Raw genomic sequence first — 16191 nt, forward strand, 5'->3', positions numbered from 1 at the left:
AAAAATCTAATCAACGGATATAAGTATTAAAGTTACTCTAGTAAGGATAAGACTATGTTAACAATTTCTGCAAAATTTAAGACATATCTAAATTAAAATTGTACTAGAATATAATTGTGACATTTGTTTTTATCATAATTAAAATTATATTTTTTTCAGTTTCGCAAACTATTCCATTGCAGTGTTTGAAATCCAATCACTGCCAAAGTCATATGCAGATGAAATTGACTAAACACAAGTAAAGCTTTTTGTTTCACTATGCAAGCTGGAAAAAAAAAAATGTAGAAAAGGATAAAAGCATATAGAAAAGTAAAAAGCATTCAATTTTAATAATCTTCAGTGTTAAAAGATTGTTCATTTGAGATAAAGTCAATTTTTAGATGTTAGTTAAAATTTCAGACACTACACTTGCCAGACCTCTGACAATTTTTATGGCTTTACAAATCATTTTTTCCCTACTTTTAGAAAAAAGTTTTACTCTACAGCTATGGTTACACTTGCAAATTTTATCAGCAAAACCCTGGTTTTGTCAACAAAACTCGTGACACGTGCACACACAAAATGCATTTTGTCGACAGGGTCTGGACAAAACACAGCACTTTCACCAGCAGCACGCTGCCGCAAAACTTTGCTGAATAAGCAAATAAATAAATGGAGATACACATCTCATAGAGCTGCAAGGTACCTCAGGAGGTCATCAAGTCTAGACCCTCCCCTTCTTGGAAGGACCAAGCACCATTCCTGACAGTGGTTTTTTTTTTTTTGGATCTATTTGCCCTAGACTCCTCAAAGACTGAACTTACAACCCTGGGTTTAGCAGGCCAATTCTCAAACCACCCAGCTATCCCTCTCACCATATTACTGCCAACAGATTCTGTCAACAAAAAAGCTGTGTGACCACTGTGAGAGGACCTTCTCTCCACAGACAGGGCATCCACAACAATGGGCAGCCCTGTCTGTTGTGCTTCTAGGTGCCTGTTTTGCTGAGAGAGCAGCTGGCCAGTTGGCTGCTTTTTTAACACAGCTGAGCGCTCTCCCAATTGGCTTTTGTGTGTGGCCACACTTTGTCAACAGAAGTTGTGTCGGAAAGTCTCTCCTGACAGTGACTTCTGTTGACAGAGTGCTGTACTGTAACTGTAACCCACTGGTATGTGAAAGATCCCTACAGGCTATGGAAAACTGGACACAACATGCTACCAAATGTATGAAATTTGTCACAGTAGCAAGTAAAAAAAAAATCAGCTAGACGAGAGGCTTCTAAACAGTTGGGCTACATCTACACTAGAGAGTTTTGTAGACAAAACTTGGATTTTGTTGACAAAACTTGTGGAACATCTACACACAAAATGCATTTTTGTGGACAAAAAAGGCATGTAGGCATTTCGGGGGCCCTTTTGTCAACAGAGTGGATTGAAAGATTGATCCACTTTTATGTGTGGATGCAATGGGAAAACCTGGATCATAACATTTTTCTTATGGCAGAATGAAATGAACAGGATTTGGTAGTTAGCTTCATTACTGCTACTGACAATGGGGACCGAAGTGAAATTGTTAAGAAGTATGTCTATTCAACTTCAGCTTGGAAAACACTATCTGAGGCTGAATTTATTCACAAGGAGAACCCAAAGAAATGGAGGCCAGGGAAGAACAGAGCAAAATGGAATATAGTAAGAATAGACATTTTCAACACCACAGCCATTCCCCCTCAGCTTTTGGATAAGATAGCACTTTCCTCCGAGAGCAAGAACCTCAATATACATCAGATACTTAACTGACAGAGTCTGATAAGATTTTGATGTTTTAAGACCATGCTGGACAAAGGTATTTAGACACCTAACTCCCACTCATTTTAAAGGGAGTTTAGGCATCTAAACACTCATAGATCAGTCTTCAGCTTGCCCTCTTAAAAATCCATGTTGCAGTGTAAAGAGAGCCAGGAAGTTATAGTACATCATCTAAACTGAGTTGGAATAAATACAGTGGCAAAGAAGAGTCCTCTCTACACCAGCACTTCTACAGATGAAGCTATAAAGATTGCTAGCCTAAGACCAGGGACAAAAGTTGAATTCACAACTGTCTTTGGAACTGCAGCATCCTGCCCCTTCTCTCCCAGCATCTGGGAATAAAAAGAGGTAAATCTGTGGAACTCACTGGATGAAGACAACCCTTCTTCGTCCATAGCCAATATCTTCTTTTACAGTAAAAGCTTGTTCTCCGGCACTCAGAGCAGGCACATTGTGTTAACTAGCATGCCACTGGCCAAGATTCGCTATCCAGCACATTTGATTACCCAGCACTCCTAGCTCCCCAGGGATGCCAGATAACACAGATTTTACTGTAGTATGGCCCTTTGTTTTTGTTTTATTAACAAAAAATTTACCTCATTTTACTGATTTCCATCTGAATTCGCAAGTGCATGAAAATGTTGCTTATCTCTATAAAATCCAATCCATTACAATAGATAGATGTGTTATTGTTGTAATGAATTAGCCTACACGTAATCGTAAAGCTAAGTAAGACAGTGTAGTGGGCGATAAACACAGACATGGGTGTGTACGTACGTACATCCTGTCTGATGTACAATTCATAAAATAAACTACAACATTACATTGCGTTTACTCTCAATACTCTCACCTTTTCCACTATTTGTGGCTTACTTCTGTCTTTGTCTCAACACTAACCTCAATATTTATCTAGAAAACTGTGAAATTAATATTTTACAGCAATTTCAAACCATTTAATTTTTGTAACAAACACTTATAAATGCCTAGGTGAACAAAATAAAAACCAAAAACGAAGACTCTTGCCTACTAGCTTATGGTGAGTACATTTAGTTGTTTGTGACAGGTAAAATATTCAAATCCAGAACCCAAGCCTAACCTAGAAAATTATTTAGAAACAAGAGTCATACATATTATTAGTATGTGTTAGTATTAAGTATTACTATATTAAAAACTCAACATTTAGACATTTAATTTATTTAATCTAACTCACATGACAATGATACCACTTGAATTTTAGAACCAGGGTGGGCAAATAGCAGCTCATGGGACAGATCTGAACCACCAGGGTTAGTCCCTAGCAGGCCTCCACCTCCACATTAACCTGCACCTCTGCAGATATCAGGCAATCACAGCCCTCATTGTCTATGGATCTCTATTCATTGCCATTGGCAGCTGTGGAAAGTGGTTACCCCATCTGCACTGCTTCCTGCTGCTCCCACTGGCTGTGAACAGTGATCCACAGCCAACAAAAGCTGAGGTTGCCCAATACCTGCAGACACACACGTAAACATGGCGTCAGCAGCCTACCAGGGACTAAACGTGGTGGGCCACCAATTCTTTATTGCTTCAGCAGTTTCTACTGAAATGTTTTGCGCCCATTAGCTATCACAGAAACATACAACATAAAATTACTGATTTCTTTTTACCCTTCTTCATCACCAGACCACCATGACACAGATTCTTGTTCTTTTTCATTTCTGCTCTGGACAGTATTCAGCAACTGTACAATCTGTTCTTCCCTGCGTTCATCCATACGCACCACAGCTCTCTAATTTGAGGAAAGAAAAACAGCTTTTCCACCAGTGTTCAAGAGCACAGAGTTACATTCAAAATTTGCATGCTTGATTCAGATAAAAAAAAAAGTTTTTCACTTTCCTGGAACTGTTAACAGCAGTAGAATTAATGGGACCACTAAATTAAAATTTGTTTATTTACAATGTAAAGGTGAACAGATCTTAGAACACAAGGGCTACGTCCACATGAGCCCAAAACTTCAAAATGGCCATACAAATGGCCATTTCGAAGTTTACTAACGAAGTGCTGAAATACATATTCAGCGCCTCATTAGAATGCCAGCAGCCATGGCACTTCGAAATTGATGCGGCTCGCTGCTGCGTGGCTCGTCCAGACAGGGCTTCTTTTCAAAAGGACCCCAGCAACTTTGAAATCCCCTTATTCCTAACAGCAGATAGGAATAAGGGGATTTCGAAGTTCCCGGGGTGCTTTTGAAAAGGACCCCTGTCTGGACAAGCCACGCGGCAGCGAGCCGCATCAATTTTGAAGTGCCGTGGCTGCCGGCATTCTAATGATTCAGCACTTCATTAGTAAACTTCGAAATGACCATTTGCATGGCCATTTCGAAGTTCTGGGCTCATGTAGACATGGCCAAAGCCTTTCAGCAATCACACAGATTTTGACTTGTTAATAAACCTAGTCTCAGTCATGCACAATTTACTGTTTGTAAGGAAGATTTTTATGTGGTACTCTTTGCATGCCAGATTTAAGGAGAACTAAATTTTTAAAAAACTGACATGTCACATGCTCATCTTTAGTACGCTAATCTTTTTAGTCACTTTGACATCCAAGTATCTGAGGGGTAGCCGTGTTAGTCTGCATCTGCAAAAACAACGAGGGGTCCTGTGGCACCTTATAGACTAACAGAAATGCATGAGCATAAGCTTTCATGGGCAAAGACCCACTTTGTCAGATGCAGGTAGTGGAAATTTGCAGAGGCAGGCATAAATAGGCAAGCCAGAGCAAGGCTGGAGATAACGAGGTTAACTCAGTCAGGGAGGGTGAGGCCTACTACCAGTAGTTGATCTGCAGGTGTGAACACCAAGAGAGGAGAAACTGCTACAGTCTTTGTTTAATCCTGAGCTGAGGGTGTCAAATTTGCAGATGAAATGCAAATCAGCAATTTCTCTCTGGAGTCTGGTCTGCCTATTTATACCTGCCTCTGCAAACTTCCACTGCCTGCATCTGACGAAGTGGGTCTTTGCCCACAAAAGCTTATGCTCATACATTTCTGTTAGTCTATAAGGTGCCACAGGACCCCTCATTGCTTTGACACCCAAAAACCCCTTCCTTGCAGTGAATCTTGTTAAGATACACCAGGGACACTTTTTCTGACTATTGTAATATATTTAAGACAAGCTTTAGGGTGCTTATATCTTTTCAAGGCGTAGCTATTAATTATAAAACCAAAAAAAACCATTTTCAGTTCTTTTTTTAAAAAAGGCTCTTTCTCAGCATTCCCTGGCTTCTATGTTCTCTGCTCTTTGAAGATGTACAGATACTATAAAGAAGTATTAGAAGGTGACCCTCTTTCCTCTGGCACCAGTCAGGTCCCTAGGGTGCCAGACAAGAGAATCTGCCAGACCATGAGAGGTCAATATTGTTTAGCACATTACCAACACTTAGAAGATATTTAGGGGTATATTTCAGATAAATAACAGCGCAGAATACTGAGTGCCAGGACTAATGACTAAACAAACTTTATGGGACCACAGGAAACTTGGCCACACCTGTAAGTGGTCATCCAGCTAACTAAAATCATACTGGATTACAGATGTTGCCAGATGAGAGAATTCCAGATTAGAGAGATATTAGATATACTTGTTTTGTTGCATACAGTACTTACCATAACAATAAAAAACAATTCTGAGAATCCTCAGTTTTCCACTACAGCTCTTTATGTTGCTGCTGGAGAAGCACTAAGTGCAAGAGCAAAGACATAACTCCTTTTTCTTAAGTGGAATTTTTAAAAATGGGGATGAGAAAAAAACAAACATGAAAAGTGTATTCTCAAGCTACGTGTTCCCACTTTTGTGTTCAGTACAGTTTACTGTACAAAGGCTTTTTTGGGGGAGGGGTGTGTTGTAATTTTTAGAAAAAAACAACATCGTCCCCTCTGTGTCCCCACATATTTCTTGATACTTGTCTTTAGAGCAAAGGTTTGTTTCTTAAATTCTTGGCTACAATTCTCACACCTACCCTTGTCAAGAGAGAGATCATGAACTTACTGTGGACAGTTCTCTTAAAATATCCACTCAATCTGCAGTGGCAGTCAAAAAAGAAAATTTTGGAAATGATTTTAAACACGATGCAAAATAATATAGAAAAATATGATTGTGCTTCTTTATAAACCCATGGTACGTCCACATCTCAAATAGTGTTCAGAAGTGGTTGCCTCATCTCAGAAAAGATAGATGGAAATTAGAAAAAGTTCCAAAAGGGCAACAAAAAATTATTAGGGGATCTGGAATGGCTGCCCTATGAGGAAATATTAACACAATTGGAACTCTTCAGTTTGGAAAAGAGATGACTAAAACAAAAAGTTTACTCCTTCCCATAACACAAGAACCAAGGTCACCAAATGAAATAGGGAGCAGGTTTAAAACAAACAAAAGGAAGTATTTTTTCCACACAATACACATTCAACCTGTGGAACTCTCTGTCAAAGAACGCTGTGAAGGCCAGGGCTTTAATAGGGTATTTTAAAAAAAGAGCTACATAAATCAATGAGGGTTAGGTCCATCAATGAGTATTGCCCAGGATGGCCAGAGATGGTGTCCCTTGTCTCTGTCAGGGCTGGGAATAGGTGATGGGGAACAGATCACTTGATGATTACTTGTTCTGTTCATCTCCTCTGGGGGTACCTAGCATAGACCACTGTCAGAAAACAGGATACTGGACTAGAAGGACTTGTGGTTTGACCCAGTATGGCTGTTCTTATGTGACTGGCAAAGCAGCCTGGAAGCTGGCTACTACCTTGCACCCCATGGGCTCAATGGTCAAGAGTACACAGTGCGGTATCGAGGGCAGGTTTGACTGCAGTATTTATGCAGCGCCGTGGTTGAGACCACCCACCGAAAAGTTAACGTAGGAAGGCCCACAGGTCACACAACAGCATTTGACAACGGGTCAAGCAGCACATCCCGCGACACACCCGCTCGCTGCCAGGGAAACGTCCCATGTCCGGGGACCGAGCTAGGGGCTGACGGCCCATCAAACGGGGAAGAGCGAGGGGCAGAGAAAAGAGACAGAGTCCGGAAGGGGCGGGGGGCTGAGCCCTGGCGGCCGTTACCTGCTGCCTGTCGGATTCTTTGCTTTTCTGGCTCTGTTTCCGCGCGTACCACAGCCCGATGTCACGGCCTTTGAGGTGACTGGGGTGCCGCCCCCTCCCGCCGCCGCCGGCCCCTCGGCCCCCGTGGCCGCCCCCGGAGGAGGAAGGCCGGGACCCCCCTTCTCCGCCGCGGCTCCAGTCCCTTCGGTGCTCGAAACTCATTCTCCTCCGCTCAGAGGGCCGCGCGGTGCGGGGCCGGTGAGCATCCGCTTGAAGCCGGCAGCAACACTTGCCGGAACTGGAAACAGGGAGTAGCACTTTCCCCGCATTACTTCCGGTCTACCTCCCAACGACACCAAGGGCGCCGGAAACTTCCCTCTGATAACCGTCATCACGTTCCCTTACGTAGGCTAGTGGGGTGCGCGCTGCTTCTTCCCGCCTGTGGGTGCTGGTTTGTTGCAGTGCGTTGCGCGGCACGGCTTGAACGGGCGTTCTAATCCCGCCTCTGGCCCGTTGTCGCGGAGGGGTCCGGTTTCCCTGGCTTCTGGCTGTCGGTTCTGGGCCCCACTGGGCTGGCTTGAGAGCTGCTTCACCTGCAGAAGGCGACCTCAGCTTCAGCACTGTTGAGAATGCCACGGCTGCGTGCGTGGTTAACGCTGAAACCTAAAAACAACACCCCTGGCCCATTATAGCGTCCAGAAATGTGGGAACCGTGTAAAGTGCTGTAACTCTCTGAGTAAAAACGTATCTGTAGACAGCGATAGATTTTCACTACAGCTTTGAAGCACTTTTGCCGTATGGTTAATTTAGGTCTAGAGTAGAAGCCCTCTGCTGCGCTGTCGGCTAGGCGCCTTAAATTAAGAAACCCCTGAATGCAGGAGCACAACAGACGTGAGACTTAGGTGCTGCAAGTTAGATGGAGTATTGCCATCTTGGGCTTTGTCCGCTAAAAGTTGCCACATTACATTGTTGTGATGTATGTGTTGCCTCGTCATTATGCAGCACATCATCACATATACTTCAGGGTTGTTTTAATATCTTGAACGTACAGGATAGTCCTCATGTAGAAAAGTGGTTTGAAGGATGCCACTTTATCTGAGCAGTAAACAAACATCTGTTCTAGTTCATCAAGTTATAACTGATCCTCTATCACACTGGGAGTTACCATGCAGTATTCAGCTATACTTGGTGGGAAGAATAATCATCTTAATCCCTAAAGCATAAGGAAATTGAGAAAATGCTTTATATAGGCATGGAGAAAACTTTCAGGGAAAATAGCAAACACTGATGTTCTGGCTGAGTAGTCTTGCTGTTAAATGACCCAGGCTGATAAAAGCAGAATGGTTATCTGAGGGATTTATTCAGACAATTTTAGTCAAGCAACTTGGCTGATAGGCAGGCTTACACCTTTGGATGAGATACTTGCCTTTTTATATGAATTTCTGACAATGGTTTAGAGACAAATATGTTAGTCTATATCCTCAAAAACAACTAGAAGTCCTGTGGCAATTTATAGACTAACAGATTTATTGGAGCATAAGTTTTCGTGGCCAAAGACCCACTATGCGGCCAGGGCATGCATCTGACAAAGTGGGTCTTTGCTCACAAAAACTTATGTTCTAATAAATCTGTTAGTCTATAAGGTGCCACAAGATGACTTCTTGTTTTTACATTTTAGAGAAATATTCTGTTCAAACAGCTGAAGTCAATTTAGAGGTTTCCCAACATTTAAGAACACCTAGGCATCCCTGTAAAATGATTTTCTTTATGGGTGAGACAATGCCCTGTAAGACCATACTAAACCAATGTCCCAGGCAGAAGATATCATAGGCAGAGGAAGGCATTGCTTTCCCAAACTGCTTCTCCATGGCCCCACCCATGCTCCACTGGAGTTCCTCAGCCCCCTTGCTGAGCCTGCTACTATGGTGTCACAGGGTGGGGTAGGCAGGCAAGGGATTGCCTGTCTTCCCAGCACAAGGGCCATTCTGGCTGCCCAGCTCTGGGGCTAGTGGCTCAGCTGCATGGGAGAATTTGCTGTGCATAGCTGGGAAGGCTGGGGCCATGACGCTCAGCTTTCTAGTGCCCCAGCCCTGGGGGAGCCTGGAACAGCATTAACTGCTAGAGTTATAGACCAGGAAAGGCTGCAAATGTGCTGTCTACCAGCTGTCTGGAGCACTGGGGAAGGCTGGAGCCAGAGTGCCCACCAGCTCTCCAGGAGCAGGGCAGGCTGCCGCCCTATTCCAGGCTTTTGGTGCTACCCTCAGGTTGGGAGCAAGGGCCAGCAGCCACATTGTGCATGGGGGTGGTGGTCTAGTGGGTGCAGAAGGGGCATGGTGGGGAGGGTTTGCCACCCACCACCCATTGTCCCAGAATAGTCCTAAAGGATGCTGTCCTCTCAGAGGTGCCATCTTTTGTAAAAGACAGTGCATGTCCCATGGTCAGAAAAGATTTCAGTATTACTTTTTACAAGCCTGCAGGTATTAATCCCAGTGTCATCTCCAAATACCAATGTGAGCAGTTACATTCTACCACCTTCAAAATGTGCCCCGTAGTTTCAGCTGAAGATTTTATTTACACTTCTCTTACTGAGGTTGTAGTTATTATGACTGAGGAGGAAACAGCAGTCACTAATGTTATTCTCAGATTTATTGTTAAAACTGTAATCTCATAAAAACACCCCTGGCTCCGGCTGTGCATTTCTATTATTGTTTTTATATATATTTTATCCACATTTAAATGACTAGTTCTAGATCTTCTGTGTTGATTGCTGCCTGACATATTATATTCTGTCCAAGCTCTTTGAAGTGTTAAATTCATCCTTTGAGGGTATTAGTCTTTCACTATTCATTAAGGCTCCTTTTGTTGCCCTGGGTAACATTGTGATGCTATAAATGGCTCTTGAATCTCATTTCTCTACAGCATTCTTTGCCTTCTCTGCTTTGTTGTGAATCTACCTCCCTTCACAGCCTCTGCTTTCTTACATTTAACAGTTATTAGCATTCTGATTCTCCAAAATACCACCTATCCAGTGCGTTAATTCTCAGATTTGTTTCATGTCAACAGACACCTCTTAAGACAGATTTATTGTCATGGACTAATTTTCCTCCCAAATCTCTCTGCTACAGTTAAGTCCTCCATCCCTGAAACACAGAACTTACTCAAGCCCCTGCCCAATAACCTGGGAAACTCACCCCACCCCTGGGCACCTCTGGGCAATGCAGGGGTGGGGACTACACAAGTAAGAAGCAAAATAAATAAGTAAAAAAAAAACCTCACAAATGTGGTCCTTCATTCAAAAAAAGGAGACACTCCCTTCATTCCCCTCACATACTAGCTAGGAAGTGTTCTGCTTTACTTGTAACCACATCTGTTTCCTTTAGTCTTGCTTATTATCACTTGCACATCTATTGTTAATAAACCTTGTTTCATTTCAAAACCATCACAGGGCTGAGTTTTACAGTGAAGTGTGAGTCTCAGCTAATCTAACAGATTGGTGGTATGTGCTCTGGTCTCTTCGAAGGCAACAAGCTTAATAACTTCTGTGAGTGGCTAGTGAGAAGGACTGGATACTGCAGGAAGAGCTCTCTGGGGAACTCAGGCATTGGGATTCAGCTTATTGTTCTCATCAAGGCAAGGCTTGGGCTGGCAGAATCCTGACGAGTGTTGGCAGGGCAGACAAACTAGTGTGTCAGGTAGCTGACTTATAAGTTAGGAGCAACAAAACTTTCATTTGGTGAGACTGAGGCCAGTTCTACACAAGGAAGTGAAATTGATTTTAGATACACAAATCCAGGTTCCAGAAGTGCATAGCTTGAGTCAACCTATCTAAAAATATTTTTGCTCCTGTCCACACAGGAGGATGTCGACATGAGTAAACTCTCCCATCAACTTGCCTTATACCTTATGACTGCCAGGAGTACTGGAGTTGATAGCAGCATGATGACAATTCAGTTTAGTGCATCCCCAGTAGATGCACTAAATCGAATCCCGGCAGATCAACCAACGAACAGCACATTGATTTTCCTCTAAGGCTACGTCTACATGAGCCCCAAACTTCGAAATGGCCACGCAAATGGCCATTTTGAAGTTTACTAATGAAGCACTGAAATGCATATTCAGAGCTTTATTAGCATGCGGGTGGCCGCGGCACTTAGAAATTGATGCGCCTCGCCGCCGCGCGTCTCGTCCCGACGGGGCTCCTTTTCGAAAGGACCCCGTCTACTTCGAAGTCCCCTTATTCCCATGAGCTGATGGGAATAAGGGGACTTCGAAGTAGGCGGGGTCCTTTCGAAAAGGAGCCCCGTCGGGATGAGCCACGTGGCGGCGAGGCGCGTCAATTTCGAAGTGCCACGGCCGCCCGCATGCTAATGAAGCGCTTAATATGCATTTCAGCGCTTCATTAGTAAACTTTGAAATGGCCATTTGCGTGGCCATTTCGAAGTTTGGGGCACGTATAGACACGGTCAGAGACTGGCAGAGGCTGAGATGAGATGGTTCATTTAGTACAGCTGTATTTTTTTAAAGATGCAAATCCCGGTGAGGTATATTAATGTATGATTTTTTTTAAAAATGTCATTTTAGGAGCTCGCAGGGTGCCTAGAAGTTTACACAGATGCATTTTTGTTTGAGAAATCAAAATAAGTTAATAAATATTAGACTTTGCTACAAACCGCTATGAAGATGCTTCTTTTATCCTAGTTTAAATTTGGCAGAACTTCATTAATTTTAGCTTCATAAAGCTGTCGGTGCGGGCAAAGTCACGGGCCAAGGCCACACTGACCCCGCACCAGTATACCGCTTGGATCCTCAGGAGGCCTGGGACGAGGATAAGGAGGGGACGGCAGAGACCCGGCGACGAGTAGAGGTCGCCCTGCCCCTCTGCAGGCAACCCCCACCCACCTCTGGCAGGAGGCCCCAGGGATTGTGCACTGGCCCTGTACCGCTGTAAGAGAGGCTGGTGGGTTTTTTCCCTGGCAGGCAGGAGGCTGGCTCCAAGGGAGAAGGGTGAGACAAGAAGAGGAAGGCTTGTGCAGGTGCAAACAGTTACAAAGTTTATTGATCAACAAAACAGGAAAAAAGGGAACAACAAATGTAACACAGTAGATAATTTCTTACAACATAACTAAATAAACTAGTGATTACTATTACTAATATACTAAGTTGCAACAATAATATTTTTCTTAAACACTTACAATAGTTACACACAGGAAATCCATAGAGCAGGCCTGTATGGCAGTTTTTATTGAGATGGGAGGCAAAAAGGATGGTTAAAAGGAAAGTTTAAGGAAAGAGGCTTAGGAGTTTTAAATGGTTTTGGCTCCGAGCAGCGGAAGGTTAATTTGCCTTCCCCCTTTGTGCTCTGGGTGGTTTGCTAGGCCACCCTATTGGAGACCCTAGGGCTCTGCCTGCTAGGGCCTCCTCCCAGCTGAGTGAGGGGAAGTGTTACCTCCCCAGCTGGGGCTTGGAGGATAAAGACAGGTAAGGGGTTAAGGTAAAATGCAGGGTTTGCAGGGTACTGGAAGGTCAAGCCTCTACCGAGATGCCCTGCCTATTTCTTAAGCCAATAATACACTTACTAAGTATCATTACTAAATTTACACTATTAAGATTAACAGATTAACTATAATTGTACTAAATAAACACTATTAACCAATTAACAGAAAAACTATTAATACAAGTGTGCAGTAATAATTTTAAGCATGGGCAGTAAGGCCCGGCCTTAGGGTCGAGCCCCTGGGTGTGGCCCTTCCCTGGCCCTGGAAGGACATGGTCCGGGTTGCGACCCTGAACCCCCCGATGTGGGGACCCAACGCCCACAGTGTTGTGATAGTATAACTTGTATGGCCCGGGCTGGGCCTCGGGCCTATGAAAAGTCTATGTGGCCTGGGCTGAGCCTCAGGCCTATGGTAGTGCTAGTCGCCTGGCCTGGGCCCCATGCCTGTAAGAGTTGCCTGGGCTGAGCCTCAAGCCTATAAGAGTCTGTGTAGCCCAAGTTAGGCCTCAGGGCTGTGAAAGTCTGTGCAGCCTGGGCTGAGCCTCAGGCCTGTGGTAAATTTACATGTCCGGACGGCTGCGGTCCTGTCAGGCAGGTGGGTTGTGCCCGTTGTCGTCCCCGCAGAATGGCTGGCAGTGAGAGCGAGGGTGCCGCTTCGATGGCAGGCTCTGGGCTTCAACAGCTGGGCACGCAGTACCTCACCCTAATGGTGAGGCCAGTTTGCCACCCAGCTGATCCACCTCAGAGCCTGCTTGCCGCTTTAGATGGCAGACCCTGGGTTTTAGCAGGCGAGCGTGCAGTACCTCATCCTAGAGATGAGGCCAGTTCGCCGCTCGCCTGATCTACCTCAGGGCTGCTGAGGTAAAAAACCAGCACACTGTCACTGCAGCAGGCGGACCCTGCTGGGCAGTGCTGGTAATGATTCAGGAGCTCTTCAAAAAGGCAGGAACTCTTCTGCCGCAGCCAGACCCCCAGACTGACACTGGGTGCTGTGCTGTGCTGTGCTGCCTTTTATTTGGTGTCCTCATGCATGATTCATGATTTGATTTTAATATTCATGATTCTGTCCATGGTTTTCAACCAGGTCCTCTAGCCTGTGGAAATTTCCAGAATCTCTCCCCAGGTGCCCAATCAGAGGCCTGGATTTTGAACCTGGGCATGAAGTGTTTATGAGTTCAGGGTTACCAGGGAAACCAACTGACTCAGAGTGACCGTTACAGGGGGCTGCTAAATGGCAGCCTATGTGATTTTAGATTCTACCTGTACCTGTAATGATGTTTAATGCCCAAAGGCTTGTTTCCCCTGACCCACGGGGGCGATAATGCCCGAAGGATGAAAAATCCCTAACAAAGCCTTCTGGGTAAGTTATTCAGCTGTTACTTTATACAATTAAGGAATGCTGAAGAAACCAAATAACACAGTAGGTGATTATTGCAGCTCCAGAAAAATGATTGAGACTAAATGTAATGTTCTGTGTTTCTTGTGTCTTAAATTATTTAAAACGTTTTAGCATATCACACTTCCTATGCCTTGGATTCACATCCAGAAATTATTTTTTCTAGGGCATTTTGATTTTATAGACATTCAGGTCATGTAAAAGGCTAGCAATAATATTAGCAATATAATGCAATTCCATCTCTTGTGAGAAATGTTGGATTAAAATTTGTCACATGCTGTTTTAATGCATATTTGAGTGCTAGCCTCCTGCTTTCCTTCTATTTCCTTTCTCTGCATACATCATTGCCTCCCCTTGTTTGGAAAAAGTGCTCTTAATTTTTAAAACAGTGGAACACAGAGGTGTTCTTTACAGATAGAAGAAAGATGATAATATTGTAACAGGAGGGGGAGCTGCAGGAATGGAAGTGAGAGCACATTATTTAAGAATCCAGTTAATTTTGATGCAGCCAGAGCAATAACACTGCAGCATCTACCTTCCCTAAAGCTGACAACAGTCAACACCACCCCCCACCACCACACTTTGTTTCACATCTTATTCCACCTTCCTCTCTCAGATCATATGGACCTGCAACCCAGCTAATGGGTATGGTACTGGCAACGTGCCTTTAGGAACTGAGCTTCAGAGCCTGTGAAGCTTGTTGTCATACACATTCAGCTGGAACTAGCCACACAATAAAACAGAGCTCTTGCAAGCACCTTAAGCACTAAACACCAGGGGGAGTTCATAACTCTGTGCCCCTTCAATGTACCTCCAAGTTGTGCTGTGCTGTCCTCCCATGCGACAGTTAGTAGTTCCATGTGCATGAATAGGCAGTCTCCTGAGAATCCTCACAACATGGTGAGATTGGGGTGGTTTATGAGTCTTCTGGGACTGGCCTCTGGAGTGCTGATGGCACATGCATTGGTGAGGGAACTAGCACCATGACCTCAGGAACAATAATGGATTTCTTGAAGGCCTGATGACAATGGCTGGCTCTGTTTCCTTCCTCAGAGCTGTCTTCTCTAGGGGACTTGGCTACATAGTCCTCTTTGTGGGTTGATACAGTTCTAGCTAGTGCTGGTGTAAGATTTATTTCTTCTGCTGGCAGTTCAGCTCCACTCATTACACCAGGCCTGATGGTCTCTGTAGCACAGTGCAAGGATCTTCCCAGGAATTAGGTACCCTCCCCTCTTCAGCTTGGTTGAGGCAATTCAGATTTTGTCACCAAAGCAATGGTCCCGATGGCCTATACATTGTACTGCCATTTCTAGCCTTTCAGCTCCTCCTGGATGTGCTGCCATGCAGAGCATGGATTAGGTCCATATTGTCCTGTAGCTAGTGAGAATACACTGGCTCCATTCTTTCTTAGCCTCCCCAGGAGGTGTTTGTAGCAGTCTGGGGTTCTTAGCTCCCTCTCAAATATGATGGCAGTAAGGATACAGCCTAGAGCATGATGCTCAGCAAACCAGTAGTAACAAAGGCAAGTGGATGTCCCAGTCCTATTGCTGAAAGAGCTGCAGGTAAACCTCTCCACCATCTCAATGATTTGGGAATGCAATGCATTTGCTTCTCCTAGTAGTTGGCATATTTCAGCCTCACATTTTAACCCTGGTTGCCTTAATACTGTGAAGGGACCAGGCGAAGAAGGGACCAGACCAGGAGAAGAAGCATTGACTAGTCCTCCAGCAATGATTGTCAGTTCCTGGATAGAAAAGACAAATGCCTCCAGCCACATAAAAAAGTAGTCTAAGGCAATTGGGACAAATCAATTTCTGGTCAAAGTCACTGGAAGGAGTCCCAGCATGTGGATGGGTCTAACAGAGGGTCTCTTCTGTGCCATACAGTCACCACACCTCTAGCAATAACTCCCCATCTATCTCTGCACTCCCATCAACCTGATTCAGATCTCAGTCCCTGGTACCTCTCAAACCAGAAGTTTCCACAACTTAGTCATCAGGGTGTAGAAGTCTATTGCAGTACTGAAGTCAGTGAAGAAAGAGAAAACTTATGGCTAAGCCCTGTACACTGTTACTAGTTAATGTTGTGAGCTACTAACATGCAGCCAATAATTGGAGAAACAGGGTTGGAGGTCAGGGAAATATAAAATAAAAGAGGATAATTTTAAAAGATAAAATGCATGTGTGACAGGTTGAATTACAGAAGTCCCTTTAAGATTGTCTCTGCTGTTCTGATCATGCCACTGATGCCCATCGTTCTGCTCTTGGGACTCCCCACCGCTCTGTCCTGCTAAGCCAGATCCTCTGGTCTCCCACAGACAAGGCACATACTTGGAGTTAGCCCTTCCCTGCAGAGCAACACAGACATGGGACCAGTTCAGCTCTGGGAGGGCTCAGCTCTAAGGCCTCAGCACCCAGTAAAGCAACCCCCAAAAGGAATCAAAACCTCACAT

The 16191-nt window shown here is 44.4% G+C and overlaps 1 protein-coding gene across 2 annotated transcripts in view; it reads right to left on the reverse strand.

The window, feature by feature from the left end:
• DHX36 (DEAH-box helicase 36) overlaps positions 1 to 7137 on the reverse strand; it is a 41481-nt gene extending 34344 nt beyond the window's left edge. For both annotated transcript variants that reach the window (XM_075004098.1, XM_075004097.1), the window contains exons 1-2: positions 6871 to 7137; positions 3431 to 3552 (exon numbers count right to left, since the gene is read on the reverse strand). In XM_075004098.1, the coding sequence (XP_074860199.1) occupies positions 3431 to 3552; positions 6871 to 7071 (323 nt within the window). In that variant the 5' untranslated portion in view covers positions 7072 to 7137. The remainder of the gene's footprint in view (positions 1 to 3430; positions 3553 to 6870) is intronic.
• Positions 7138 to 16191: the final 9054 nt, after the last annotated feature.

The sequence above is a fragment of the Carettochelys insculpta genome, chromosome 10 (genome assembly GCF_033958435.1).
Source record: "Carettochelys insculpta isolate YL-2023 chromosome 10, ASM3395843v1, whole genome shotgun sequence".
In the NCBI taxonomy this organism is placed as follows: domain Eukaryota; kingdom Metazoa; phylum Chordata; order Testudines; family Carettochelyidae; genus Carettochelys; species Carettochelys insculpta.